The 23,689-nt window shown below is 43.9% G+C and overlaps 1 protein-coding gene across 1 annotated transcript in view; it reads right to left on the bottom strand.

Moving 5' to 3' along the window:
• smyd3 (SET and MYND domain containing 3) overlaps positions 1 to 23,689 on the bottom strand; it is a 184,222-nt gene that overhangs the window by 150,295 nt on the left and 10,238 nt on the right. Inside the window, exons 2-5 of the mRNA XM_036542839.1 lie at positions 7,304 to 7,367; positions 4,812 to 4,919; positions 4,538 to 4,595; positions 3,674 to 3,810 (exon numbers count right to left, since the gene is read on the bottom strand). Of these exons, the coding sequence (XP_036398732.1) occupies positions 3,674 to 3,810; positions 4,538 to 4,595; positions 4,812 to 4,919; positions 7,304 to 7,367 (367 nt within the window). The remainder of the gene's footprint in view (positions 1 to 3,673; positions 3,811 to 4,537; positions 4,596 to 4,811; positions 4,920 to 7,303; positions 7,368 to 23,689) is intronic.

Here is a 23,689-nt window from a genome sequence, read left to right as displayed (position 1 = left end):
CATGTGAAATGAATATTACTTTTGTGTTGAAATGAAAGTTTGTGATAAAAAAAGCTAATCCAAATACCATCAACAATATAATAGTAGCAATAACACTAATCTTAACACTTCTGCGACTACTGCTAGTGGCAACAAAATAATGAATAACGATCATCATCTACTCCAACTGCAACCATATGGCACTCTTAGACAGGGTGGCTGTTTGGCATCAGAATGGGCAGGGTTAACTGGTCAAGCCGTATCCATCCACATTTTAATGTCTGAAACTCCGAAAAAGTAACTGCCCCCACCCTGACCCCCACTTTTCATCAAGCATGGGATCACTCCCGGACCCAAGACCCTTCCAGAATTACACTGTGCAACTCATTTCAATCAACCTTTTATGTTCATTAAATCAAATGAGCTCTGACTGCTACTGAAAAAGCTAATCTTCGTATGTCGGAATGTGCAGTTCAGGGTCTAAAGGCCGAGCAGGCTTAAGCCATGCATTACACATTAACGGGTGCCGTAAGGAGGGGTGGGGGGCGGGGGTGGTTGGGGCGATTTCAAGGGCCCCAAGCAGACAGGGGCCCTCAAAGATTCAACCATATATTTTTGTTACATATATAGGGGCCCAGTGCATTAACCTTTCAGGGGGCCCAAAATTCCTACCGGCGCCCCTGCGCGTTAAAGAGAAACTCGGCCACTCTGAACTTCCTGCTCTGTTTAACACTGAGTGTCTGAAATCCTGCGCATTGAGTTTGCCTTAAAAACAGTCACACCGATTCTGCCAGGGGGAGTCCGAGCAAAGAATGAGGTCAGTTTTTGGCTGGAGTTGAATCTTCTCCTGTGTGAAATCTGGATCCGGGCATCTGACCTCATGATTCATCTCCCTGTAGGGGGTCCCCTTAGATCATCAGCAGTGAGGGAAAGGATTATGACTTACACAACAGGGATAATAATTTCAGTATGAGAAAGAAACGTTCCTGTCTTTTGTACTGGGAGGGTGCAGCACAGGAAGATGACCCATAATTTGGTTTACCCGTCACACATCACCCTGGGGCAATATCCTAAAATATAATAAAAGAGCTATTGGCCATTGATTCATTACATGGATTTCAAACTTGTACATGGATTTCTAACCCTGAGACTGTACATGTTATCTCGTGTGTGTCACGGCATAAACTATAATGTCTCACTTGTCAGGATAGTCATATAATCTGATATTCTACAACAGGAGAAGGCGGTCTGTCAATGAGAACAGGAAATAAATACAGAGGTACACATCGCTTCCACCACTTTAACGAAGCCCCCCGCAGGGCTCCAAGGTCCCTGTTCTGAGAGTTGGTGAAAACACAGCAATCCCCTCCTCTGTGATGCTCGGCAACCGTTCTGCTCCCTGATTGGAGGATCAGAGGCCTGCTGTGTGAGGGCACTCTCTTCTTCCTCTGCTGCCCTAGGTTTCAGCCACGCCGCTTCACACAGCAGAACGCTTCAAAGGCCCAAAGCGGTTTCCGCTCCGACGGCAGAGAGGAATTCATAGATTGCAATCGCCGTGCTGATAGTTAGACCCAAAAAAAAAAAAAAAACACCCTAAAAACAACAACACAGCTTGTCCTGGACAGAGGCTCTGTTTCAGGAACTGAGCCCAGTGGAGATTCTATCAGCCACAACCAATAGAAATCCATGCTAATTGTGTTCCGGGACCTATGGAATCCTCTTATCGGCAAGCAGATCTCTTGCTCAGCACGGGATCCAATAAGGACCAGGAGCAAAATACTGTTCCATACCAGACTGATTTGGAAGCTCATCAAAAAGCAGAGTCTTGTTGTCTGTTGACTAACCCTCTAACAGCAGATTACAAAGTAGTTGCTAGTGGTTGGTCCCATCAAGGGTGTAATCAAGTACTGAAGTCACAGGGATATCTGTATGTTGTGATTTCTGATCTGAGAGAGACTTTGAATGAGTGTAGTAGTATGTTCTACTACATTTTATATCATGGGGATCCTCCTCTAACAACAAAGCGTCGGGACAGGGGTGCCTGATTTGCCACTCCACGGTGCAGTGGCGTTATCGCACTGTTGAAAGGCCGGGCCTTGCAGCGAGATGGAAACATCCCGTTGCCCGCTCTCACCAGCCAAGCCACCCTGCCTGACAGGTGAGATCACTGCCCTGTGCACAGCACAGCCCCATTTACGCTGTGCCTGAAGCGCTCGCACAGTTCGGGACACATCGGGTGAGAGACGGAACACACCACAGGGGCATTGAGGATATTTCTGACTGATTTTGGCATTGCGCTCAGAGGAGGAGAGGTATTTAGTGGCAGCGCAACCAGACAGTGCGAGGAGACGGTCACTTGGTTTCAACAAAAATGAGAAAATGAGGTTTCAGTAAAAAGTAAAAAGAGGCATAAAAGAGTAACTTTGCTAGTAAAATGGACCCGGCCATGTTCCTCACTTGCCACCTCCACTGTAAGGACTAGATATAACATATTATTATAGATTATCTTTTATTATAGATTTTCAGTGAATTTACCCTTTAACTATTCACTTCTGAGCTCACATATACAGCAGAAGTGTCATTCAACATGTGTGCAGTATGTCCTATATCTGTCCGTTCATCCTCAATACAGGGTCAGACATCAGAGAATTCACATCATAAGATCTGCTGTATATGTGCTTCAGTGCCACCCATTACAATAAGGCTGAACAAGACTGCACCCACTGCTCGAACATTCATTAACGGAGTCATCTAGCTTTTGGAAAGAAGAGTTTTGCGTGCAATAGTTTACAACAAACTGGCTGTTTATGGCAAACAGGTGCTGGCCTCTTGCACGCTACACGTGTGCGCACCTGCTCCCCCCCCAAGGCAACCCACAGATGTTCGATTACGACCAGATATTCATCTCCACAGTTCTTTGCTTCCTCCACCCAAGAGGTTGTGGTACTAACTGCATTCCTATGCTGCCCGGGGGTGTTCCGTTTTAGACCACACCCCCTGCAAAAACATTCAGAACGATCCAGTGAATCAGAATGCTTACATCACCAACAATGACAGAGATGGAATATTCCATGTGATGCACACATAGAGCACTACCCGTTTCACGTACATAGAATCTGTGTTCAGCATTTACAGAGTAACACTAGCCAAAATCAAACCCCCAAGCACTTAGACCAGGACAGCCATGTATGCACAACGGAATCACAACTAGTGAGTACACTGACACAGCTGTACATAACATCTAAAAGGAAAATAGGCACTTTAGCCTGGCATAAACAAACACATTTGCTAGCCAGAATGATGTCATAAAAATGAGAATCGGAACTTCCTGTAAACGGCTGCTGCTTTGATTCTTGATTAAACAGCCTCCTGAATCAAGCCATTCCCGCGGACCACAAGAAAGCAAGCAGAGGGGTGAAGTGGGGCAACAGCACCGTCTCCATATCCCGCATTGGAGAAAAAAAAAAAAAAAAAGAGTGGAAAACTTGGACTGTGTTTCTTTCCTTTATACTGGGACACCGAGAGTGAAATAAAGCGTCGCAAAAACCTCTGGTGAAAATGAAAAGAAAAAAAAAAAAAATCAGCACAGCCCTGCTGCATCACACCTACGGTTGCCGTGGTATCGGTATGTGCTGCGCATAGTACCGGACTCCTCAGCCCTCTTGTGGGCCGACCGGGATAGGACAGGACTTACCCTGGCCAGGAGGCTGACGGGGGTCAGTCCAGACGGGAGGCAGGACAGGTCGACTGCCTCGTCTTTCAGGTAGAGCTTCAGTGCGGAGCTCAGGTGCTCCAAGCCAACCCTCTGCTCCTCACTCATGTCCTCCATGTCTGCAGGAGGGAGGGGGGAGGGAGGGGGTGAGAGCGACACGCGTCAAAAATACGTCCCAGACGACACCGGCACGTCACGTGCTAACGGAGGAGGGGGGACACAAGAGCCAAATACAAAATAAACAGAAAATGCCATCCACGTCTTAGGGAGAGCAGGCAGGCGGAGTGTGGAGAGGGTCACACTGTCTGAAGTTCTGACAGGAGCCCGAGGAACTTAAGGAGTCCAGGGAGCGCAGCACACACTGCCTGTAATAGGTTGTCATGACCTACAGTGGTACCATGTCACAGGCAGTGAGACAAAGTAGCACCTGTGTGTCAGAGCAGTGGACAGAATGGAGGGACATAATATTCTACATCAGCGTTTGGAGATAGTGTTCTCCATGTTAAAGCTTGATTAAACTGGTTCATAAGCAACCATTATGGTGCATGAAACTTTGACCACCACACTGTTTCAGGAACGTAAATGAGGCTTTAGTCACCTGACCCGTCACCTCACTTCAGTTTAAACAAAACACAGCTTTGTCACAGAAACTGCAACATTAAAAGAGGAAAAAATATATATTCATATATGCTCTTATCAATTTCGCTAAGCCTTCCCTCTACAGCTGGTGCAGCACCCCCAGCCAGGCATTAACTAGAGAAACAACCACAGGTCACAGACATCTATCCAGCATGGACTTCAGTTCTGTAGACACTGCTCCTGCATATTAGGGCAAGCACAACTTACGTGACTCATGCTCCTCCAAGCGGTAAAGCTCTTGTCCAGGGCTTTGGTCCTCGTTCAGCTGCAGGAGGAAGCGAGGAAAGAAGAGGGTCATCTCTTGATACGCCAAAAGAATAATGAGCTCATTAATGCTAAGAATAATTAACTCTTTAATGCTAAATGAAAGGAAAGGCATTCGTTGAAAAGCCAATGATCGTAGCTCTAACCCAGCAATCAGTAGGTTTTTGAGACTTCAGTTTTTTTGGGGTCGAGGCTACAGTTCAAACATTCAGCATACCAATCTGAAGATGATTTTGGCCACTAGTCGGACAGAGTCGGTGGGAGTAATGGGATGGAGCCTCTGGAGGGACTTGCACTCCCTTTTGTGCTCTGGCCACGCTTGCCTCTGGAAAGGAACAAGGAAAAGGGAACGATCACCACTCATGAACACACAGATATCAGGCAGATGAGCTTCCCATAGAGGTCAAAAGCTCACATAACTTAAGTCTGTCCTTTTCTCGTGTATTACTGGAGGATATTATTGCACTTGGTGGAATGAATTGTAGCTCCTGTTTTCACAATGATGGCTCAACACATGTTTAGAGGTCTCTCAGATTCTGTGTGTACCGGTGTCCCTGTAATTTTATTAGACGCCAATTTTGTACCTTTTTGCTTTGCAAGACATTCCAGGGGAAGAGCAACTGCCAAGTGACTCATTGTGAATGTAAATGTCATGCAACAGAATCAGACCCCTAGTCCCTGCAGCTGGTGAGGGAGGGCTAGCCTGAGACAGCCTGGGTCAGGTGAGGATTCCAGGCCATCAGAGGCAGTCAAAGGGAGCTGTGTTGCGTGTGCGCGACCCCAGACGACCTCCTCGCAGCGGTAACACGCAACGGGTGACATGTGTGGGCAGGATGCATCAGACACTAATCACGTCAAATCAGAAGCGGGGCCTGGGGGGGGTTCTCTACATGCTGCTGTCATGGACCGACGGGCACACGCACACGGGCCCCGTCACCTGCCCGTTCCGCCTGGTGACCCGCACGCCAGCGAGGGATGTGGGAGATGGTCTCTGTCTCCCCCTGCTGACAGGCGTGGGGGGCCCCATCTCGCTGCCGATTACTGCTGTCCACCACTTTCTCCACCTGAAGGGTGGGGGCCCTGACGGAGCATCAGGTTGTGGGCGAGAGGGAGGTTACTGGAACAGCTCCCTGGACTGTTAAAGTGTGTCTTAGGGGCAGCATCCATATTGAGCTGATGGGATGATACAACCAGGCAGACAGAGCTAAATACCACACGGAGTGGAAAAGGTCCACGTGGAATATGTACATCCATATTTGATCTGAGAAGTGTGTCCTGCCTATCTTTCTTCAACAGAATGACAATTAGAGGGAAAAAGCAGGGTTGGGAAAGGGTGTGGTGGGGGCGGGGCAGGGAGGAGACTGCGGGAGGAGCCAAGGAGGAGAGATGGGGAAAAGCAATGGAAAGGTGGGAGAACAAGGACAGAGTGATAAGAGGTGGAGGAGAACTAAATGTTGGGTGGAGAGAGGAGAAATGGGGAGAAATTGGGAGAACGTGGGAGGGGAGTGAACGAAGTTTAGGCAGAGGATGGAAGAGGTGTGGCAGTAGGTTTATTCAGTAATTCGAGAGAAAAGGAGACCATGCTACACGTGGCATGCAGAGGGGTGATGATGCGACACTGACACTGAGAAGAACAGGGCACTGACCTGGGAGCAGTTAAAATAAAAGAATGAACAGGTACGTAAACTACTACTGAAATATGAAGTACACCTGTCATTGCCCTCCATAAAAATATAAACAACACTGCACAATGGATTGTCTGGTAATTGTCTCAACACACTAAGGAAAGACCTGCAATTATTAAATTATGCAATTACAAATTACATGGCAACTGAACCATGACCTGCCCTTCAGACTCTTAGAAAGGGGATTTGTTTTCCAACACACACATAGCCTACATGACTTGAGCTGCAATCCCTACTGTATAATTAAGTGACGTCATTACCTCAGCGCTATTAATTCAGCTCATACTTGCATTACTCCGTAATGGAAAGTTTGCATTATAAACGCGGAGCAAAATGCCGGGTAGAACCGTGCAATTACACGATCCTGTCGTAACTAGGTCAGGCACAACAGATGTTGCCTTTACAGCAACGTCCAGCCCAAGGAGGGGCCTCGGGTTTCTTTCGTCCGTAAAAAAGACGCTTTCTCAGAGCATTACAAAACAGCTCATCTCACCGACCCACCGCACTGTCAGTAATACTAAACAAATTGCAATGAAGGCCAAGAACGACCAATTATGCCTCTGCCAATTACGCCTCATCCACTGCTGCTGTGGCCTAAAAGACTGCATCTAGAAATGAAGGGGAAATTTACATTCACAAGTACCAATCTGGCAGGCGTTCTTGGCCAGAGCAACTTACAGAGCAAGGTACATTTGTGTATTATAAAGTCACATGAACACTTGTACAGGCAAAGAAAATTTCTGGGTCACATCTGAAACTGTTGATTAACTCTGGCCGTAAAAGAAAGGCGTCCTGATGTCCAGGTGGTTGAACAGACAGTTTTTAATGTCAGCCTCTGTGTAGACTTAAATAAGACAGTGTCATGTCGCTGAAAAACAGGTGTTTGTTGCATGACTGGGCGTGTCCTCTGTGCACCTGTGACTGAATGTGTGACCCAAAGTTCGACCTGCACCTAGGTAAGAGCCGGTGCCAATGTGGTGAACCTGCGCGAGTCCCCGAAACGGGACCAGAGTGCAGACGTTACCTGGCAATCCCTGTTGCAGAAACGAGCAATCTTGCACTGAGAGCATCGCAGCAGACTGTCCTTCCTGAAGAGCGAGAGCGAGAGAGAGAGAAGCAGAGGGGAAGAGAAAGAGAGAGAGAGAGAGAGAGAGAGAGAGAGAGAGAGAGAGAGAGAGAGAGAGAGACTTCATGTCTTCTATTCATGCTACAATATCATCCCACTGTGTGTGCAGCTTGCAAACACGAGGCAGACCTGGGCTGTTAATTAGAACAACACTCCCAGCACACTGCAGTCTGATATGATTTCGGATCATACTGAGAGATACAGGCTCCCAGAATAATTGGACAGATAAAGCCGTGCAAAGCGAGTTGCTGTGCTCGCTCTGTGTCTTTGTTCAATATAGCAAAATGTCACAGTTATGTGGTGAACACAGCCAGTAGCCACTGTTGCCCATTAACCTGCAGCTGGCAGAACACAAACAGCTCAAAGTGCTATACAATGCTGATTATGAATCCAATTGCAATTGCTGTGTGAAAATCTGCCAAACGTACAAGATTATATATATATATTCATTACATACACACTACTTTTAACAAATTTTCATGTCTAACAATTATACACATTATATATGTATATTCTATGCACACTGTATATTATTTACACATACGTATGTGTGTGTGTGTGTACATATGCATGTGTGTGTGCCAACAGTCACGTTGGCCTTACGTTGCCACAATGTAATTTAATGACCAAACATACTTTGCCACAACGTGGAAAAGGAAAGGTGCCATTTTGTAACGGCAACGTAATTTTGTGATGTTGCCGGTCCGTAACCCCGACGTCCTGGCGACCATATTTCGCAGTGACCAAATGAGCACTTACTGATGATTTTGTTCCGACGATCCGATGATCAGGGTACGACGTCACGGCAACATTATTCACGGTACCAAATGGTAACGTCTGCAAGTGACCAAGGGACAACTTCACAGCAACGTAATCCATGGTACCATGAAATAATGTCTGCAACCGACGAATATACTACGTCGTGACAACATTATCCACGTGATCAAATGCCAACATTCTCTTAAAATCATTGCTGTGACATCACAAAGCGCCACCAGCAGTGGCCAAATAAGCACTTACTGGCAACGTGGTGACCAAATGAGCACTTACTGGCAACGCGGTGACCAAATGAGCACTTACTGGCAACGCGGTGACCAAATGAGCACTTACTGGCAACGCGGTGACCAAATAAGCACTTACTGGCAACGCGGTGACCAAATGAGCACTTACTGGCAACTCGGTGACCAAATAAGCACTTACTGGCAACGCGGTGACCAACACGGCAGTGTAGCATAGTGGTTAAGGAGCAGGACTTGTAACCGAAAGGTTGCTGGTTCAATCCCCGCTGGGACACTGCTGCTGTACCCTTGGGCAAGGTACTTAACCCACAGTTGCCTCAGTAAATATCCAGCTGTATAAATGGATAACATTGTAAAGAACTGTAACCTATGTAAGTCGCTTTGGATAAAAGCGTCTGCCAAATGAATAAATGTAAATGTAAATGAGCACTTACTGGCAACGTTGCTGCAATGTTGTGTGTTACTATAAATACACACATATACAAATGTCCACATATAAATATACACATACTTGTGCATCTAATGGACGTATTAGATGAATATTAGAATATATATTTTTGTCCAAAAGCATGTCTAATGAATTAAAACACAACCCCAACCCCTGCCACAATCGCAAAAATTAGATCCTGAATATCCAGAACAGCAACCAAAAGGAGCTGAAGATTATTTCCGACATATTTCTTGGAGAGTTTTTTTTTTCGTCCATTTGTCACACTCCATTTAACATTGCACTGATACAATCTTCATGCTACATTACAAGATCATTTGAAGCTTCACTTTGCCAAAAATGACTCATATGCAGCGATTTTCATCTTTGTGTTTCATCCACGTTGCATAGAAATTATAACTGCAATGATTAACTATTTGAATGAATGGTTTATAAAAATTAATCAGTTTAATCAATTCTGCTACATTTGCATTACATTTATTTAGCAGATGCTCTTATCCAGAGCGACTTCCAGCACAAGAGAACAGAAGTGTATCCATTCAAGTTAAATGAGCAATAGCGTCAGACCAAGCTAACATTCCCAAACTAGTGGCTGTGAGCACAACACCTTTCAAGCACTACCACAAGTTAATTAGAACCATTACAATGGTTCAAAATGGCTTCCGTGGTTCATAAGTGAAAATAAATAAGCATAAATAAATAAATGAATAAGACAGAGTCTGTTGCTCTTTTAGGGCTCAGAACTACCTTTGTACAAGAGCACCACCATGTTAACACAGCAAGACTTTTCTCCAAATTTTTTTTGCATGTTTACTGCAGATATTGTACAGTGCAGCTCACTAAAGTGTACCTCATGCCAAATAATGCATTATGAAGCCATGCAAATGGTTGTGCCATGCCACACTCTCACACCTTTTTGCCTCAGATTATCTGTTGCTTTATACTGCTTGGCAAATTTCTAACAGATTTGCCTCAAGTCTTGCCTGAGATGTCTGCATATTGCAGCAAGCAAGTTTAGTTACTGTTTTTTGCATGAACTCACTTGCTAAGATATGGTGTGATCCCATACTTCAGAGGAATCCTGATCATTACATCCATGCAGCTTGCAAAGCATGACTAAATGTGTTGTTATGCACTATTTGAAAGAAAAAACATCCACAATCATGTTTTGATCTAGCTACAGTTAACTTGGGGGATGTCGGTTCAGTTTATTTTTTGAAACTATTACCGGTGCAGGGATTCCAAAATGAGCTGAAAGCAACCCTGTGGTATACTTGCATGCAGTGTAAAGGGTCACTTTTCACACTACAAGTCCCATAGTACACTGCAATAAAGCAGATGCCCATAGGAGGATAGGTTCATCTCCACTGACACCATCTTAGTAAATTGTAGGCAGCTGAGGAGTCGCCTGGTGCCTGAGAACAGAGAGAGGAGGAAACACTGGCTGACCTACCGACCCCTATTCCCAGTAAAACAATGCCAATTTGCTCCACTATTGTGAACTCTGGATCTTTATCAGCTAATGAGACCGCTGGGATCAAACCCAGGCTGCAGGACTCAGTCTGCCGTGGAGACTGAGCAACTTGGGAGCCCTTTGTACTCTCACTCAGGGTCTGTGCTAAAATGTTTCCCTCACTCATGCCTTACTGATCTGTCAGATGCTGGACCTTGTGTTCACAGCCTGCCCAAAAACAAGTCTTCACCACCAATCATGGTCAGGCGTTTTTGCATTGCGGTCTCATTGCGTGACCCGTCAGTCATCAAGGAAAGCACTTGTGTCTTTTTTTTTTCCACCACTAACCACTTGCGAGGACCTTAAGGTCTCTGTCGGTCTGTTATAATCATCCCCCAGTGTTTTAAGACGAGGCTGGCAGCTGTGGGAAAGCAGGGCTCAGGTCCACGCCCTCTCAGGACACCGATCCACTCCTGGCCTCTGTGAACGGAAATCTGAGGTGCTGGTTTGGCTCAAGGGAGCGTTATCTGATGGGAACCTGCCTGGAGAGCGCATTCCTATTATTCTCCATCAGCACCCGCTGTATCGCGCATAAATATTACACATATTTAATAATCTAAAACAAGCCAGCATCCTGCACCATGACCCATACTATAACGTCTCCCGGCTGCTTTGAAGTAATGTTTGTTTAAAATCCAATCCCAAAGAATACTGCGCTGGTAATTTTCCGTTCTGGCTCAGCTTGTTTTATTTTAAGATAAAACCCTGTGCTTCTGGGAAATATTTGCCTTCCTGTGTAAAAATGAATATGTAGTGAATAGATAACAATGAGTACCTGCATTCACCATAACCTAATAATTGCATTTCCTTTGCGGAGTTCACTGAAATGAATAGGGTAAGGTTTCTCTCTCAAACTCCAGCTAAATTATGAGTACAGAGACATTTTTACACAAATATTTTATATTTGTGCTTCATGCATTTTATATTTTTATGCATGAAATCTAAACAGTGATAAATTACAGACGAATCACACTTATCACAATCCCAATACTGTTCATTGAAGAAAACATTTAAGCAATTACATAATCGGGAAATCCAAACCAGATCTCTGTCGACAGACTGCCTGAAAATCAGATGCATGCAAAGCAGCCCTTAAACCACAGATCACACATTCAGTCACAATGAACACGCTCAGGCGTAGTGTGGCGCAAAACCACATATTTTAATGTGCCATGCAACATTCAGTAGTGTCGCAGGCATCACAGAAACTGATAGGGGGAGCGGTGGGCAGTGTGTGGTGGCTCATGACATCCGCCATATTCTCAGAGTGGAGTAGGGATTGCATTCTAAAGGCTGTGGTTCCAGATTGGTCACACTAACCCGTCTCTTCGTCTGTCAGTACATGCTATTAACTCGCCATTAACACTCACACATACAGCTGGCAACTTGCCTCTTCCTTTCAACATTAAATTTTGAGTGCTTTTTTTTTTTTTTGTTATTATTTGCATTGGTTTGATTTGGTGTCTGACCTCTCCAGTTGCTTTTGGCAATCTGGTGGTCTCAGAAACTTTCCCAGCACTCCCTGGTCACGTCGAGGAGAGGTCCTTCAACGGCCGAATCTCGATGGGAGAGATTTCGGCAGGAAAGAAGAAATGTGTCAAATGAGATCAGGATGCAACACATTGGCGGCTACAAAAAAAAAAAAAAAATCACGCAACTCAACCGCCAGCCTTCCCAGTCTTGCTGAGAAAGCAGAGGGGAGAACTCGTTGTAGCTCTCTACAGTTTTAGGGCCATGACCAAACACCATGCACTAACCAAGAGCAGCTCTGTGATACTGGCTACCCTCTGAGGTAACGGTTTGGAGCAAGAACAGGCGCCCTTCTTTTTCATACCGATCCACACAGTGACTTCATTAAAGTTCAGCAGTGCAATGCCATCTCGTTTCGTCCTTAACGGCCGCCTCGCAGTGAAATTTCTCCGAAATGCCTTCGGTTCAAAAGGTAACCTTTGTGGAAGTAAGTTCAAATTGTCATAATTGACTGCGACCGACTGTCTGGAAAAAATCCGCCCGCATCCACTGTCTGTGCCCTACATAAGCCAACGCGAAGGAAACGGACAAACGACTGGGTTTTACGTAAACCAAAAACAACAAGAAAAACGTATTTTTGTAAACTAATCAGTGTTGTGGCTAGGAGAGGAAACGGGTTTGTGGGAGCAAGGAGCAGTGCCGCCTATTCCATGTTTCAGAGCTGAATTTCTTTTTTCCGTCCAACATTGCTTTTTTTTGTTTGTTTTTGCTGTTGTCCCCCCCCCAACACGTGGAGTTTGGACATTTCTGGGAGGTCATTTTATTTTGTCTCTGGTTTTTCTGGGGGGGGGTTCTTCCTCTCATCACAAAACTCTTATCGGTGCAAGTTTCAAGCACAACAAAAAACTGCATGTTGTTCCTCCAAATCACGCATGCCCACCTCTCTTGCTGGAAACGAAGGGAAACTGTCAGAGTGAGGTGATATGGCACTTAGTGTCTGGAGAGAATGCTCTCACAGCACTCACTGCAGAATAATACGAAGCGCTGTAGCCTTGGAGCAGAGGTGGAAACTACAGGTAGCCCACATCTTCCATTAAGCAAATCACCAGGGTCACACCAAGGCCACCAACCCCGCTCTTGGACCATAAACAAGCCCAACACACTTCCCCCTAATTTCACACTGCTGTCTTTTAAAGTCACAATGCGCCCTTCATCAAACAATAGTTATTTTGTTGTGACATCTAAAGAAAAGGTGACTGACACTCCCAGTTAGATTGGCCACTTTGATACCAGTGGTGAAAAATACAAACATTGTTTGACAACCTAAGCATGCTGACACAGCAAGCTCTGCCAAGTTCAATGGGGACAAACAGCAATGTAATCTTAAGTTAGCTAACTATATGCAAGTGCTTCGCATACAGAAATAGTACAGATTAATATTAAAGCAATTAGGTATTTTGTAAGCTACCAGCCACATCAGGCCTGCCTTACCTAACCAACCTTACATACATATGTAGGGCTGGTGAATGAGGATATTCCCCCCTTATTATAACTTTCTCTTGTATCAAATGACCCACTGCATATTTTTGGCCAATGATGTATGGATACTTCGAACTGCCCAAGTACCAACTACCATTCATAAGATATACAGCCACCCCTGACATCTTTTCAGACAAGCACAGCTTTGTGATGATGTATGTCACTATCACAGAATGAAGGAAAAAAGAAATTCAAGGGGAGGATCTTAATAGGACTAACAAGGTGCTCTGGCTCACATAACATTCCAGTAACCCCAATACAGAAGTCCCCTTTTGACACAATGAAATGCAATATCAATGCAACATTCATTTCAACCATGTAGCAGACAAACACATGGTGATAATATCATGGCAGTGGAGCTGGGGAAAATGCTTCCCACATAAAAACAAAAAAGGCAAATCACTCCCGCTTAAAACACGACTGCGCCCTGCTATCTCGAAAAAGGTAATCTTGACGAAGCGTTGATTACCGCTGTGATATAATACAAGATAATGAAGAAAAATCATGTTTGTTTGATGTGGGCCATTTACTCATCAGAGCAAAACAATCAAAATGATCAAAAAACAAAAAATATGGCTGGTCCCATAACAGAGCGCGTTGCCTGCGACGTTTTCCTTTTTTGGAGGCCTTTTTTCAGCTGGTGGGCTCCGTGCTTAGCGACCGAGACTCCATGCAGGCGCAGCCTAATTTCAACTCCATGCCCTCATTGCTCTGCAGCAAGGAATTGTGGGATTTCACTGAGCAGTCCACACAAGCTGTAAAAACATTCAGCGTGATGCACGAGTGTTTTGATTTGCCTGCAAGATGTGTGCACCACCACTGATAAGCCTTCTCTGGAGCTAGGCCTAAAGAATGAAGCTCGAGATACAGAAATCTTTTAGCAACAATGTTTAAGGAAGAATACATCTTAATAGCACGCATACATGTTAAATAAACAGCACCATCTATAATTCTGACCCAAATGTTTTATTTGCCAAAACAAAAAGTACTGGCACACCCTGAAATGACACAGAACACTGCATTCTTTAAGACGTTATTTTATAGATCATTTTAATAGGCACAGAACATGTCAGATACTGATAAGCTTTAACATTTAACATGTCATGGAGCAATTACAGTGCATTAATTGTACAGCATTTCACAATGTTCGATTTCACTTAGATGTCGTTTTCTCTAGAGAGCCAAAAGGACTTTTTTTGAGCAGTCATTAATAAGTCATGTTCTTTCTTATCAATGGCCAGTTACATTTAAAACAAACACTGGGGATAACAACTCCTAATTTTACTCCAGTGTGTGTGATTTATACTGCTTCTTCCTATAGCGCAGTATGTTGAACATTAATGTGAGTGCGTGTGAGTTGCCGGGGGGGGGGGGGGGGGGGAACAGCAGCATTAGGACAAATCTGTCAAATTTTTCTTAAACCAAGCCAAAGCAGAAAAAACAAACAGGCTGGAGTTTTCAGATGGCTATGCAAATGTAATTTTTTTTTTTTTAAAAACTTATTCTTGCTACAGGTATCCCCCCACACATCCAGGGAGAGCTACGGTTGCATCAAGCTACCTTTATGTAGCGGCAGATCTCACTGCATTTAAACGGTTAAAGTGAACTGCCTGACACATCTTACGCAGGTAGCTGGTGCGGGGCATACAGTAAGCAATCAGGAGCTTGCATGAAAGTACGTAGCCTTGTAGCTGTCGTCATGGTAACTGGTCCCCGTCTGCTGGCTCCATGATGCCAGCCACCTTCTCCTGACTAACCAACAACTTCGCAGCTGTTGGGCCAAGACACAAATTTGGCTTACAGGTGAGACACAAGCAATTTGAGATGGTCTTACATGGCAGTGTTGAAACAGGCAATCTGTGAGAGTACCATTTTGTAGTTGCTGCTAAAAGTCAAATTGTGTGTGCATAACAAGCATTTATATCCAAACCATTGGCACCATTTCAAGAAGATGATTTCAAAGCATAAATCTATTTGTCAAATCTTCTGAAGAGTTTTTCGGAGCATTAAATGAATTCTTCACGAACGCAATGAGATGAATGCAGGCGATATCCAATATAAATTCAAAGGTCATTTATCTGAAAGTAATGATGGTAATAGTATTAGCTTCCAGGAACTGCATTTCAATTGAACAGAGAACAAGTTTAAGAAGCAACTCATTCAATCTGAAAGAAAATCCAGTGCCTTCATATTCCTTTGCCTCAGATTCCATTAAAAAACACAATTGCATTATATTCATATGCAAATATACTATTGACATTTTTTCATGTCAAGTGGAATGGCCCCTTACACAAATTACTATATACACATTCTATTGTTAAAAAAAAATCTGACTCTGATTACCATAAACTGAACTGAGGCGAGCGCTGCCGTTCCATAAATAAAAATTCTTAGCCTTGCTCCCACAACACCCATCTCTCTTATTTTTGGTCTGGGCTTCTGGAAACTACTTCTGAAAGAGACATCCTTCAGTGTTGAGGTGGACAGGATAAAATACAGATTACCATTGCTGGCAAAGTTAAAACAAGTGACAAATACACAAAAAAATGGTAAAAAGACTAAAAGCAGAGTTTCCAAAGCAGAGTCAAATACAGTAAAATGTGTGGTATATTTCTGTGGATGAAATTACAAGGAAATTGTAAAATTGCAGTCATCATCATCATCATCAAGTCAGATGCAAAATGGTGATGCTCCGCCCTGCAGCTGAAATATTATTGGAACTTGGTATCGTAACTTCAAACTTTAAGGCCGTTGAAGCTGGCTGAGACACAAAAACCCTTGTACAGCCTAGCTAGCCACTCTAGCTGCTATATATTGCAGGACTGTTTAGCAGCTATAGTGTCATGTCTCTTAAACCATAGTGGCTCATAGAACCAAAACTGGGTTATGCAGACTTGCCAATGTGACTCCACATCAAGGTATGAATGTCATTGTTTCTCTAATGTTAAACATTTTTCAGTGCAAGCTTTTATTAGCAAATGTATTCACATTCATAACATGAATGTGCTGGTTTTTAAGAAAAAAAAAAAAACAAAAATAGATAATGTTTTTGATGATCTTTCCCTTGTATCATTACAATTATTTAAAGAGTAGGAATAACCTTCAAGTGAACGCAAAAGTCATTTCATTTTGTATGGCAGCAGTGTAGCACAATGGTAAAGAGCAGGACTTGTGACCAAAAGGTTGCTGGTTCAATTTCCCACAATTGCCTCAGTAAATATCCAACTGTACAAATGGATAACATGTAAAAATTGCAACCTATGTAAGTCGTGCTGGATAAGAGTGTCTGCCAAATGCCAATAATGTAATGTGGTTGCTTATTATTAGTGTTATTTAACAGGATGAATGTTTAAATAAGGGTTACTTTTGTCATTTCAATAACCTTCTCGCTTTTCAAAAAAAATCAGTAAAAAAAAAAAAAATGCATGAAAAGGACTGTCAATAATCCATTGAAATAGTTTACTTTCCAGCGTAGCACAGCTAGTCTGTTTTAGCCCTGTATACACACTGTGTGGGTTTGCCCGCTGCAACATCTACCGATGTTGTCTACAACAGACCGTCTTGTTTCTGGCCTGTCAGGGAACGACCCTACATAGAATAAGTATGAAACGTCTCAAAGGCGTTCTGAGGGTGACCTTTAAAATGGCACAGCACGCACAGAGGTCTTTACCGATTTCGATTTTAATCAGCAATAACATTTTCTTTCAACAAGGGCTGGCGTCTGACCTGTACAACTTGCTATTCATTACATCTGCTGATGCAGATCCTGTAAAGGCAATATAACCAGTTGATGCGGATATTAGACAGCCATATTACAGATTAGGGTTTGTTCCTCCATGTAAATCAGTTTAACGCTTTTCTGAATTCCTCCCGCTGCACCTAACAGGCATGGACCATGAAGGCAGCATTTGCCGAGACTCCCCCCCCCGGGGACCGAGGAAGCAGGAATCAAAATCAGACCGAAGCCTCTGTAAACAGTGTGCTAATCGATAGGGACGCGGGCTCTGAGACTTATTAGAGCACTGCTTGAATAAGTCTGAGGCTGTCAATCTGCAAGTTATAAAGGGCCCTCCTGTACCCTCACATCAGACTGGTTTTAAACCAGAAACACCCGCACAGGTGGACCATGCATTGCAACCATCATGAACCAATTCCACAGATGTCTGTTCCTAACATCTCTCAATATAGAAACAACTCATTCAAAGAAACATCATCCGTTTCTATTGACTTTCTCTGCCCATTTACACAATTACCATTTTGAGCCAAATAAATACTTGAGATATGATTATGTCTCTATGACTCACATGAACAGATACAAATTGAGACATGCAGATTTTTTCCACTAGGTTGACGATTAAAAATTCTGATGTTATTGTCTAGTTGAGGTGATCAAAGCCAGGGTTCCAAAGGGCCGCCGACAGAGACGCAAGGCAGCACAAAAAGGGCTTGCCGCTTCTCCACAATCAGCAGCCAAACCAGGACTCCAAGGCACGCATGGTAATTATGTTATGTAACGTGCTCCCTCTTCCCAGACACACTAGTGGTCCCCTCCGTTGGGGTGAGATGGAAAAACTAACGCACAACAAATAAAGACACCAACATACATTTGCCACCTTCCCATCTTGCACATCTGTGTTTGACACTGCTGAATTAAATATTAAGCGTTTTGCTCAAACATGTTCCTTTTCTGATGTAAAGAAAGCATCAGTGGCCGACACTGTGACTGTAAGCAATGCTGCCCAGCTCAGTGAAGGCCAAGAGTTTTACTGTTGCATACTTGTTACCAATTGCAGTGTCTTGCTGTTCCAGAACAACGACAAAAAATCTTTGATGTAGCACATTTTACAACCACCGTGTCATAGAGAGCTGTACAGAGGTTTTCTAGAGGGAATAAAAAAAAACAGCCCTCAGTGCGCAATAGTCTCTGTGGACTATCTATATCGCAGATTGCTTTTGATACAGTTATCTTTTGAAGCATCCTTTGAATCTTACAGGCTTAGCATGCAATAGAAGAAAGCATCATCGATGCCACGTGTCATGATTACCACTTGGGAGCCTAGGTGTCGGAAGACATCTGGAGATCGAGAGGCATACACTGTGTCAAAATATGTCCTGAACCTCATTTATCACTACTCCCTACCCCATGGCCATTACCACCCAAACCCCTGTCCCCTCATGGATGGGAGTAATTCCATCTCATATACTGGAGGCTGCCTCAAGCCATGTCATTATGCCAAGACATCATCAGGGCTTGAAGGCATTGTCGGTACTGCGCCCTTACCACTGCTTAAAACTCCACTTCAAACTCAAGTGGAAATCAGAAAATTCCAGTAAGTGTCCCTCATTCCTGTGTATTCATACTGTAGTTGCATAGTACTTAACATGTACATACACAGTGATACAATCCAAGCATGCTCAGTTACAAGTACCATGTAATTGAACCTACACTTAGAGAGTTGATACAGGGAAAGCACTATTACTACAAAATGCAAAAAAGCAGTGAAAAAGTATTAACTGACTAGGTGAAGAGACCAAAGCTCTGACATACGTATCCTGCCAGCCCCCAATCCCCAAATGCAATTTACTGGAGCTTGTCTAGGCAGCAATTGGCACCAGTCACCACTCTAAGGGACTGTCCCATTACCACTGGTGTGGTAATGTGTGTTTTTTGGGTGTGGAGTGCTCAGCTCTAATTTTTATTTGATGGGGGATCCCTTATGGGATGTATTTTTGGAAGAACTGGCCTGATAACCAAAGATAAGCAAAGATAACCACCCCAAAAAGTCTAGATTCTGCTTCCTGGCTGAATCAGCATGCGGTACAGTCATATACTGAACACACAAAAACTCCAGTTTTGCCATCCAGGATGGATAGTTCGATAGGCCAAACCAAATCTGCAATATCAAATTGACGTGTTTCCATACCGGCAGGGACCAAAACGTTATCAGTGTGAGCAGTTCTAACTTCAGGGCCAGAAGGTATTGTGGGTAACGCACTGCATCACTTCTCCTGCCCACATTCAACACAAGTGTCCAGGGGCCAGGGGTTTAAAGAAGCCCTCTGTACTGAAGCTCGAACTGTCCAATGCCCATGGCTTAAGACAGCAACAGACCAGATCTTGTGCCACACACACAGACACACACACAGAGGGAGAGAGAGAGGGAGAGGGAGAGGGAGAGGGAGAGGGAGAGAACGCAGGAGAGAGAGAGAGGGAGAGGGAGAGAGGGAGAGAGAGGGAGAGAGAGGGAGAGAGAGGGAGGGGGAGAGGGAGAGAGGGCAGGATAGAAAGAGTGCAGGAGAGAGAGAGAGCACAGGAGAGAGGAGCCTGTGGCCGCTAATCCTGGAAATGAGAAGCGCAGTGAGGCGCAACGCACCGAGAAGCAGGCTAATTGCCAATGCGACGCAGTGCTACTGTTGCAGAGGCTACGGTTTATTAGAGAAATTAATTAACCCAAAAGCACTGAGGCTGGTGCACAAGAACACCCCATCCCCCATCCCACCCCCCCCATCACCACCGAAGACACAAAGCACAATAGGCAGCAGTAACACAGAACCTTAAATCATATTTCCCAATAAAGAGGATTCGTACCTCTGCAATTACAATTTACTTTAATATGTGGTCTGGGGAGATGCTAAGGCACCAAAAAAAAAAAATTATAGACTACATTCTTTTTTTATGAGCTATTAATTTCCCTTCTACGCATTCACACATTTCTGAATGCCAGTGTAGAACCATGACCTTTTAAAGCAGAAAAATCACAACTGTAATTAGGCAACGCAGCGTGACAGAGATTATCATAATGCAGAAAGAAAAATTCGATACGGGAGATGAGGTTAGTTTTGATTGGCGGCAAGTGGCGTTTGCTGAAGATGAAGATTACCCACTGCACCCAAAGTGTGTCAGTGACGAACAGCCCCCGCTGAACTTCTTTTAATGCCATTTTAGATCTAGTCATTTAGGCCAGACGCTCTTATACAGAGCAACTGACTAAAGCAAAGGTGCGTAAGTGCCACATGGAAAAACATTAGGCCTATACGCAGTTAACAGACCGTATGTAAACGCATGTCAAAATGTCACACACTGCTACAAGGTATTCAGTGAGGCACTGGCTTAAGTGCTACAATAATCAAAATTTCAACAACTAGTGTTGAAGTCCAATAACCTAAATACTCTAAATACTCAACAAGTACTCTACAGAAAAACAAACAAGGGCAAAAACCCATAGCAACTACACAGAATAGCCCACACGCAGCCCGAACGTGTGGGTTTTCAGTCTGGGGTGAAAGATGAACCTTGACACCACAGTCCGGGCCTCCATTTCCTGACCCCTATATTTTAGTCAATAGTCGGCCACAGACAAGTGTTACACAGTGCGTGGTATCAGTACTGAAGAGGCCATGATGAATAACGAGTTGAGCGTATGGCCTCCTAGACCAGAGGGCCTCTTGAGAAACTCATGTGGAGGAAAAAGGGCTCCTTTCACATAGGCGAGTAGTTCATTGCAATGCTTATTGCCAGGTCCTGGAATGCAAAATAATTATTGTGAGTAGTGAGTAGAGTGAGTAGTAGAGTAACATTCAAAGACTGAATTTAAGGTCATATACATGTTCGGCTTATAAAACCGCAATGCATTTATGCCAGTGTGGTATGGTATGGTGGTATGGTAAAATACAAGCAGGTTAACAGATAATTTGTATTTGAGAACTGGTTCTGCACTGTTCCATTTTAACCATTCATTCTGTGTGTCCTTTTAAAATTACTGTGCTATTCAGAACCCTGTTTTGCCCTTAACAACAGCATTCTAGTGATACTGTAACAGCATTTAAATGGTAGGTTCCTTCTGAGCGATACCTTTGAATGGCTACTGAAAGTCCACATTCAGCAGAAATGGCATCAAACGCATAACAGTGTGGCTTACTACCACGTGCAAAACTGAAATTCAGAAAAAGTCAGCTTCTTCATTAGTAAACAATCACATCATTATTTTAAGCAAATTGACTTCAGCTAAGATGCGTTTCGGGAGCAAGGAAGCCTCATCATTCCGACTCATTTTCTTCTACACATCAAAAAACACATCGATACAATTGCTGGACCTAAACTGTTAAAAGGGGGCAACTGAAGTTTAAGTATGCCTGCATAAGAACATAGCAGTCCTCAATATTTAAATTATTATTTTTTTTTTACAGTTGCTTAATGGATACTCTTTTCCAAAGCCACTTGCATAGCTTACAATTTTTGCCTTTTGTCCATTTATACAGCTTGTGATTCGCTGAAGTAATTCCTGTGAAATACCTTTCCGAAGCATACAACAGCAGTGCCCCACCTGGGAACTGGAAACCACCTGTTTACAAGCCCCGTTCTTTAGCACTATCCTATAAATGGGCTGTGACTGTGGAACGATCCACGACCGTGGATCTCTGTGGGGACCAGGGGACATCACCATCAACTTGGTCATCACCCGCCAATTCATATGACTTGCACTGCACAGATTCAACTTCCCTCCTTGGACTAGTAAAACGGCAATCACGAGATAAACACCATCTACAACGTGGTGGGTACATCCTACTCAGCCTCGAATGACGATAAATCTGACTGGTCTAAGCAATGCTTTGTTTTACATCTGTCCTGTGCATTTTAGATTTTCTGTGAACGCTGCATATTTCCGCCCCCCACCCTCCTCACCTAAAGTAGTTATTTGTATGCTTCACGGCTGACTGAATCCGAGGTGCTTTTTCAGACTGTTCTGCAGATATTTATCTGTGGGGAGAAAATGAATAATTTGCTTCAGATCTCTATGTATAGCTGCCTTTGCTTAACACTGAGGAGAGGAGAGCAGATACCATTAGGCGTTTCATTAATGGCTGACGTGACAGAGAGGAGAGCATCAAAAGACGGAGATAAAAGCCCATTTTCACTGAAACCCACAAACGGCCGAGTGTGGAGTGTACCATGTGACAGTACACACGTTAAAGATGTGGTCATTCTCAGGACAAGCAGCGGTGAGCCTTACTTGAAGAGGGAGGTGGTTTTAGTTACATTAGAGACATTGAAAAGCAGCAAACAAAATAAGGGCTTTGTGAGTACTTCTCTGAAAAAAGTGGGATGGACCATTGACATCAGTAACAGTTCAAGGTTATCTGGGAGGTTCCATAAATGGACACAATTTGGTTGGCAAATTGGATTGCCTTGGATATGCTGATTCATAATTTTACTGGCCATCCAATCACTTTCCCTGGATTTACATTTTTTCAAAGAAATCATATCCTATTGTCCCTTTATCTTCCTCCATACTAATCTGAATGTATTTTGATCAGTGTAGGGTGCTGACATGTTCAATGCTGCATGTACTGCCCGATATGTAAATCTGAGACGTTCTGCCCGTCTATGTAAATGACATCATGGTAAGCGTCCACCAATCAGCGGCAATGTACAGCACAGTATCTGAAGTGATGTCACAAAGCGGGTGAACCGTGACAACATTCCATGCCACCCACTCCCCATTCAGGATTCTCTTTAATGTCACCATTCCAGAAGTGGAGCCTGGAGCATGAGATCTGAGACAGGAAACCAGCCCGTCTACTCTGACGGCCCCGAAGGCTCACTTCAGAGTACAGGCTGAAGGATGATGGGAAAGATCTCAGTCCCCCTGGTCACAGGAGACAGGGATATTGTACGAGGTCCAGCAATTAGTCCCCACCCCACAAACAGAGCGGCACTACAGTTGTCCGTGGTGAAATGTAGCATCAAAGGAGGTGCAGCACACAGGCCCGCTGTTTGTTGTTGCATCAAAGTGAAAAGATCAAGAGGAGAAAGCGGCACACCACTTTGCTGGTATGCCGGGATGTAGGGAAAGGCTCACTTTGAAAAAGTCACAGCTCTGTCACTCACACTGATGTAAGGGGGGGGGGGTATGGGGGGGTCCTTCCACCCTCACTGCCAGTGACACTTCCGAACACATTCTACATTCCCCCACCCAACCCACACACACACACATCTTTCATTTTACAACTTGTGCTGAGCCCTGAACACTGTTATTAGAGCTGACCAAAGCATTAATGTTAAAGCCCTCCAACAATGAATTGTTCCCATTAGCCAATAGAAGTCTTACAACCAGCAATTTTCCCGGGGACCTGACAAAACACTCAACATGACAAATTACAAATCAATTACAGCTCTGCTTACTGTAGAACAAAACAAACACACCATTAAATGAACACTTTGTGATAATTAATGGTTACGTTCAGAATCTCTAAAAAGAAACCAAGTCAAAAACAAAACAAAACAAAAAAAAACT

Source organism: Megalops cyprinoides, chromosome 12, assembly GCF_013368585.1.
Source record: "Megalops cyprinoides isolate fMegCyp1 chromosome 12, fMegCyp1.pri, whole genome shotgun sequence".
Taxonomy (NCBI): domain Eukaryota; kingdom Metazoa; phylum Chordata; class Actinopteri; order Elopiformes; family Megalopidae; genus Megalops; species Megalops cyprinoides.
Note: the sequence above shows the minus strand (reverse complement) of the source record. Positions and strands in the feature narration are given on the sequence as shown.